This window comes from Rattus norvegicus, chromosome 1 (genome assembly GCF_036323735.1).
Source record: "Rattus norvegicus strain BN/NHsdMcwi chromosome 1, GRCr8, whole genome shotgun sequence".
Lineage (NCBI taxonomy): Eukaryota > Metazoa > Chordata > Mammalia > Rodentia > Muridae > Rattus > Rattus norvegicus.
Window position 1 is genome coordinate 167099132 of NC_086019.1, and position 8283 is coordinate 167107414.

Consider the following 8283-nt stretch of genomic DNA (forward strand, 5'->3'; position numbering starts at 1 on the left):
CCAAGTAGTGATTCATCAGAAGATTATTTAATTAAATGTGTGATAATTTAAGGTAGGTATCTTTAATTTATAGATGATAAAATTGGAAAATAGAATTAAATAAATTTTCTTAGTAGAAAATAGTCATCAGGTACTGGTAGGTTAGATCATATTACTGAATAATATCAAGCCTTTGTTCAAAAATCTATTGAAAACAATGTTCATAATTCAATAAAGGTGCTTTCATACAGTGAGTGAAATAGAACTCATTTTTTGCCTTTAAACTGTTAGGCAATTATCAAATGATCAAAGTGGCTTCTATGATTTCTGTCACGTCAAATCCTCTGTGTTAAAGTCAGCATGGAGCTCTTTCAGCATTTCTCTCACCCTAATTTCATCAATTAACAAATGAAAACAACAGAGAAAAATGCTTTTCCCAAATGTTAAACTGTTAAGTCCACAGTCCATCCATTCAATAGTGATACTGAGTAGAAATAATCAAAAGTCCCAGATTATTTTCATTCATGATTTAAAAATGAAATCTATGCTTAAATGATAGGGTCCACATAAATGTCATGCATGGAAGAAACAAGACAGCTACCCAGTTGTGTTTTTTAATTTCTTTTCTTATGAACACCCTGATGTGAATAGCTGAAAATAAATTATCTATGGAAAATATTGGGGTCAGTGTTTACATATGGGTGGACTGAAGAAAAATTCTAGATATTTTAAATACACTGATTAATAAAACCATGATTAAAAGGAGGAAAGGATTTGCTAAATAATTGGATCTCCTCCCCACCAAAATAAATGTGCATTATATTCAAAGATTTTCAAGAAATTTTATTTTAAATTATGTTTTGAGGCCATATATTATTCATTTTCCACTTGATTCAAGCAAATGCAACTCTCAAATTTTCACGACATATTGCATAAAACTTTACAGCCAGAAAAATATTTTTTTCAATGATCATGTATGTTTGCATACAGTTCCATGATTTAGTTACTGTGTTCTAATAAACCTTCACTGGTATCTTCAAACAAAGGGTATAAAGAATCAGTTTGTACAGCTTACCATATATAAAGGCATTGAAGTAAAAACTTCTAATATTTTTCCAGTAGCCAGGCATATGTTTTTGGCCTGAACAAGAAAACGTATGCCAGCTAAAAGTCTTCTAAAGCCCAGTGTGAACAGCAATGTCTTGGCCTCACACAACTGACATTCCTTGGAGCTAACATGCCAGCTGAATGTAGTTTGGCAGAAAAGGACAACTAGTTCCCCAACCATTCAAGACATCAGAGGCTCAGAGGTCCAAAGCATCTTTAAGTTTCTCCTTCCAGTTTCTTCAAAAGAAATTTCAGGTGAGAAACACCTATCTCCACTTAGAGAGATGTCAAATAACAAAGTGAAAATTCCTATAATCTTGTGATTGTTGTACACACTGATCTGAATCTTGTGATTCATGCTTTCCTTTAGAGAGCAGTGAGCTGTGGTACCTCCACTGGGGCCTGAGACTAGATTATTCAGAACCAAAGTCCACACTAACCCTCAAGCACTTTGCTGCAGTGAGCATCCAAATGCCTGTATTGGTTCATGACTTTCATTGGGCAGTATCAAAAGTTTCAATAATATCCATATATTTGGAAGTCAAATCTATAACATATGTGTGGCAATATATGTGTTCTACATCAAGGCTCTGATCATAGGTGATCCATCTCCAGTTGTTAAAAATTAGGCATTTCACAAGAGTATTAAATATTAGCCCTAGTTGGAAGAACTGCCTGGGATATCTTTCTGAGGTTTAAGAGATATTTCCACTTTTAAAACAGACAGGACTTGCAGACACAACTTCCACCTTACGTACTTGGTCTTACAAGATTCTCCTAGAGAATGCCTCTTGCCTAAGCAGGTAGTCTAACTTAATATTGGTGAAAAACAAGATTATCTACAGGCAATTTGCCAAATGCAACGGAAATTTCCAACAGTTTCTCAAAGCCTACATGTGGACACTGTGAGGTTAAATTTGTTCAAGAAACAAATTATTTATTCTCCATAAGACCTGACTCTTTTCCACTTTTATTGAAACTGATTCAATAAAAGACATTTTATTCACTTTCCAATGTTCTACAGAAGAACAATAAAATTCTGATTCTTTAAAGGAAAATTTTATTTTACTATTGCATTTTATAATCACAACCACCAGTAATACAAGCAACAAAGTGTTCAATATCTTGAAAGAAACTCTAAGTCTAAGATGACTAAAAATTCTTCCAAAATTTCCTTTGAGAATAGATGACAATGAGACTTTGCCTCTCATATGACAAGCATCATAGATCTTTCATGACCAACTGAATAAAGTCACTTGGAGACCCTAATCTTTCTAAAAATACACTGAGATTGAATGCTAGTCTGACAGAGAGAGAGATCAATTAAGGAACTAGATATTTTAACCTCTCTCCTACATTCTTTTCCTCAGGTATCATGCTCAGTGGTGAGAAGACAGAATGCTGAACCCCAACAACATGACATATCTGAACCCTGGGACTGTAATATTGATTGGAATTCCCGGACTAGAGCATGTGCAGTTTTGGATTGGATTTCCATTCTTTACAGTGTGTCTGGTGGCTGTTTTGGGAAATGTCGTTTTATTGATCATCATCCCAGCTGAGCGGAGCTTGCACCAGCCCATGTACATCTTCCTGGCTGTGCTGGCAGCTACAGACATAGGACTTTGTGCAGCCATTGCTCCCAAAATGTTGGCCATATTTTGGTTCCAGGCTTATTCCATGGTCTTTGATGCCTGCCTAGCTCAGCTGTTTTTCATCCATACCCTGCAGTGCATGGAGTCCGGCATTCTATTGGCAATGGCTTTTGATCGCTACATTGCCATCTGTGATCCTCTGAGACACACGTCTATCCTTACACCTTCAATTCTAGGTCGGATGATAGTGGTGGTGGTAGTTCGAGCAGTAGTGCTTGTAGGCCTGTTACCTCTTCTAATAAAAAGACTGCACCATTTTCAATCCATTCACATTGCCCACTCTTACTGTGAACACATGGCTGTGGTGAAGTTGGCAGCAGATGATGTGCGGATCAACAAGATATGTGGTCTCTTTGTGGGGTTTAGCATTCTGGGATTTGACATGGTTTTTATCCTCATATCGTATGCTCTGATTTTCCAGGCCGTTTTTCGTCTTCAACAGAAGGAGGCACGGCTCAAAGCCTTTAACACCTGCACAGCTCATATTTTTGTTTTTCTGGAGTTTTATATTCTTGCCTTTTTCTCCTTTTTCAGTCACCGTCTTGGCCATGTTGTTCCCTCCACTCACATTCTTCTTTCAACAATCTACCTCCTCTTGCCTCCTGCTCTCAACCCCATTGTCTATGGAGTGAAAAATATGGTCATTCGAAAGCGGGTGGCACAGATGTTTCTTCTAGATCGTGGACGTCAGTAGGGTTCTGCCAGGCATTTACTGCCTTATAGAAAAGGCTGTTACATTGTAGAAATGGATAAGATTTTTGCTCTGTGTTCACTGTATGGGTTGCATATCTTCTTCGTAGAACATGAAGATACTCAATTCTACAATTATACATGTACTGACATTCAAATGAGCAATTAATATATAAAAATACAGAGAAAACAAAGACATCTCTCCAGATCCACATAAACTACTGACATGAAGAAATGACATTATAACTTGTATTCTCCATATATTACTTTAGGACATATAATATTTTGAATAAAATTGTGGCAACAAATATCAATAGTGTAAATATACTTAATACACATCCTGGGGAATATATAATATTTTTTTGGTTCTTTTTTTTTTTTTTTTTGGAGCTGGGGACCGAACCCAGGGCCTTGCACTTCCTAGGCAAGCGCTCTACCACTGAGCTAAATCCCCAACCCATAATATTTTAATACAGTTATCTAGGTGGATCGTAGTCCTAATATATATATATATGAGAATATATGCCTACTACTTTTAACCCGATAACATCTTAATTTTTGGCATCTCATTGCAGCTGTCTTTCTAAATCAGTTCAGTATCAAAATGGCATCTAAATATTAAACACACACAGATAAACAGATACACACACACAAACACACACACATGTTCACACTTGCTTCTTTCAGTCTCAATCATAAATATATATATATGTATATATATATATATCTTTTATATCATGATAGACAGTGAATCCAGAGACACATGTGTGGTCACAGCCCAGAATAAGTGAAGCTTAAGGGTTCATTCCTGAGGAAAACACTTATGTTACCTTGTAAGACACAGGGGATTAAATATGAAGGATGAGGGAGTGCAAAAACATAAAAGAAAGAGTCAGAAATAAGGTTTGCAAAATGTCATCTTTGGGAATGGCATAGCCTTTTCAATTATTAACTTAAAGGCATTGTGTTGACCTACACTGGACTGACCGAAGTCTGTCATCAATGGGAGAGGAAACATAGGTGACTATCCCTTCCTACTGATTTGTTGTCTATTTACAGATTATGAGAAAGGGAGAAGCATTGTTATAATATATATATGAGTCCACCAAGTTATAGTGATTAGTTACAAACCCATTACTTTTGGAAACCACAGTACACCAAAAATAAAATAAAAAGACATAAATGTAGGAAAGGTGTTTGTAGGAAAGGGAGCTGTTGGCAGGAGATGACAAAAGATGAATGAGAGTAATCAGAATGCATCATATACCTGTATAAAGTTTTCAAGGAATGAATGCAATGAATAATAGTTCCAAATCACTCTTATAAAAACATCTACATTTTATTTATTTACATTTCATATGATATCCCTCTTCCCAGTTACCCCTCCAGAAATGTTCATCCTCTCTCTCCTCCTCCCCTTTGCCTCTCTGAGAATGCTCCTCTACCCGCTCTTGCCTCACCACTCTAGCATCCCTTTATACTGTGGAATCGAGCACTCAAAGGCCTCCCATTCAATTTAGGTCAGATAAGGCCATCCTCTGCTTGATTTGTATCTGAAGCCATGGACCCATCCATGTATACTCTTTGGTTGAAGGTTTAGCCTCTAGAAGCTCTGGGTGGTCCGGTTAGTTGGTAATCGTTCTTGCTTTGGGTTTGCAATCTCCTTCAGCCCCATCAGTCCTTCCTTAGCTTTTCCATTGGTTAATATTAAAACTCTGTTCACTATTTTCATGTTCTTAGAATATAGTACATGAAGTTCTAGCTAGAACAATAAGGAAACTAAATAAGATCCAGGGGTTATAAATTGGAAAAGAAGAAGTCAAAGTATCATCATTAGCAGATGATAACATAGCACACATAAGTGACCACAAAAATTCTACCTGGGATCTCCTAGAACTGACAAACATTTTCAGCAATGTGGCTCGATACATGATTAACTAAAAAGCAAACAAACAAATTAAAAAGAGCCCAGCAAAATCAAAAAATGAGTAGACCTTCTACATGTAAACGATAAATAGATTGTAAAAGAAATCAGGGAAACAACATCCTTCACAAATAATATAAAATATTTTGGGGGTAATCCTATCCAGACTTTGAAAGACTTGTATGACAAAAACTTAAAGTCACTGAAGAAAGAAACTGAAGAAGATATCAGAAGATGGAAAGACCTCCCATGCTCTTGGATCAGTAGAATTAGCATAGTAAAATGGCCATTCTACAAAAAAAAACAATCTACAGAGTCAATGCCCATCAACATGCCAGTACAATTCTTTAGAGACCTGGAAAACACAATAACAAAATTTACACGGAAAAGCAGAACAAAACAAAAAACAGGATAGTTCAAACCTGAATAGTGAAGACCTTCTGGAGGTATCACCCTCCCTGATTTCAAGCTGTACTACAAAGCTGTAGTAATAAAATTCATATCACATGGTATTGACATAGAAGCAGACAGGTTGATCAGTGGAATCAAACTGAAGACCCAGAGATAAATCCACACACTTATAGACACTTGCTTTTTTATAAAGGAGTCAGAAAAACACAACAGAAAGAAGTAAGAATCTTTAACAAACACTGGTGGTCTACTTGGATATCTGTATGTAGAAGAATGCAAATAAATCCATATCTTTCACCCTACACAAAACTTGTTTAGCCCATGTTTAACAAAGACCTCAACATAATATCAGACACATTGAACCTGATAGAAGATCAAATGCTGAATATTCTTGAATGCATTGGCACAGCAGAAAACTTCTTAAACAGAACACCAGTGGGACCAGCACTAAGTTTCATAATCAATAAACGAGATCTCATAAAACTGAAAATGTTTACTTTAAGTGACATTATCAACAGTACAATATATCAGCCTACAGAATAGGAAAAGATTTTCACCAAATCTGACAAAGGGTTATATAAACTTTTCAGGAAACTAGTCATTGTCAAACCAAACCACATAATACAATTAAAAATGTGATAGAGGTCTAATTAGAGAATTTTCAAACAGGAATCTCAAATGGCTTAGAACATTTAAAGAACAATTCAACATCATTAGTCCTCAGGGAAAAGCAAATCAAAACTACTTTGATATTGCATTTACACCTGTCGGAATGGCCAAGATAAACAAACAAACAAACAAACAAAAAACAAATAACAGTTCATATTGTTGATGATATGAAACAAGGGGGAAACACTTTTGTGTTGCTTATAGGAGGGTAAACTTGTTAAAACACTATGGTAGCCTATATGGTGATTCCTCAGAAAATCAAAAATCTGTCTACTTTAAGACCAAGTTATACCACTTTTGGACATGTACCTAAGAGACAATCCATTCTACCACTAAGATGTTTGCTGAACTATTTTCATAGCAGCTTTATTCACAATAACCAAACTGGAATAAACTAGATGTCCCTCAACCAAAGAATAAATAAAGTGCGGAATATTTACACAATATAGAATTACTCAGCTGTCAGAAAAAAATGATTATCATGGAATTTGTAGACAAAAGAGTGGACCTAGAAAAAAATCATCCTGAACAAGGCAACCCAGTCTCAGAAAGAAGAACAGGATATGAATCCACTTACAAGTGGGTACCTAGTGCACGTGATTGTTGGGGGGAGGGTGGTAATGGGGGGAGGATGGGGAGGGGAATCCCATATAGAAGGGGAGGGAGATGTTGGCCCGGAAACCAGGAAGGGGAATAACAATTGAAATGTAAATAAGAAATACTCAAGTTAATAAAGATAAAAAAAGTGGGTATTAGGTGTTAAAGATAATCCCAGTCACTCAAAGAGGCAAAGAAACAAGAAGTCCTTTAAGAGGGACATGTGGGTCTTCCTGGAAAAGAGAACTAGAATAGATCTCTGGCTGGACTGGTGGAGGGTAAAGAAAGGAACAGAAGGGATCAGGTGGGAGTGGTGATTGTGAAAGTCCATGGAGAGACTACTAGAATATGGGGGTGGGATGTGTTTAGGGGACTATGTGAACAACTACTGCATAGGAAACTTTCTGGAACTTATGAGGATGACTTTAGTGAGGACTGCTAGTAATGGAAGATGAGGAACCTAAACTGGCCATCTTTGATAATCAATTAAGACTCCCAGTGGTGAGACTTGGAGCCCAGCCACAAAACCTGTACTTTCTGCAAGTTGTGATGGGGCAATGGTGGCTCGGAGCTTGTTGGAGTGGTTAACCAATGTATGGTGTAACTTGAGATTGAAGACACTAGAGTGAGTCTATGAGTAACCCTGCGTGGCTAGCCAGGAGCTGAAATTTGCATGGTACAGAGACCTGGGGTGGAACTAAAATTGATGGACAAACAAATGAACAAACATATTCAAAAAATCAAAAAATGATTCTTAATAATATTCTGATGTACTCATAGACTGACTCTGATCTTCATCAGAGAGGCTTTCTCCTGCCTCTGATGGGAACAGATGAAGAGACTCACAGCCAAATATTTGGCAGAGCTCAGGGAAAACCACGTAAGAGGTGGAGGAAGGATTGTAGGAGTCATTTTCTAAAGGAAAATGGAGAAGCAGCGACTTTAGGGTAATGAAGACGTAGAGTGGGACTGGGAGAAGTGGAGGAAGGGGAAGCTGTGGTCAGGATACATTACATGAGAGAAGAATAAATGAAAAAACCAAAAAAAATTCTTTCAAATAGTTCAACTTATTGTCTTTCTATAACAATTTACCAAATTATTTAATCAAAAATGTTATCAATCACAAAATAGTTTCAGAAAAAGCAGTCAGCAAATTGATGACAAACACTGACCCACGTATCTGTTCTATTATTTTGCATGGAGATAAAAATATTGAGCAAATATATTGTAATGCATAAGAAGGTTAAGGCA

At 36.6% G+C, this 8283-nt stretch overlaps 1 protein-coding gene across 1 annotated transcript; it reads left to right on the plus strand.

The window, feature by feature from the left end:
- The first annotated feature begins 2484 nt into the window (after positions 1-2484).
- Positions 2485-3435, plus strand: Or52ab2b (olfactory receptor family 52 subfamily AB member 2B). Its single transcript, NM_001000745.1, has one exon. It carries the CDS (start codon positions 2485-2487, stop codon positions 3433-3435), a length of 951 nt encoding a protein of 316 aa, NP_001000745.1.
- Positions 3436-8283: the final 4848 nt, after the last annotated feature.

Coding starts and splice junctions, on each gene's coding strand:
- Or52ab2b (NM_001000745.1), top strand. CDS start 2,485: ATGCTGAACCCCAACAACATGACATATCTGAACCCTGGGACTGTAATA.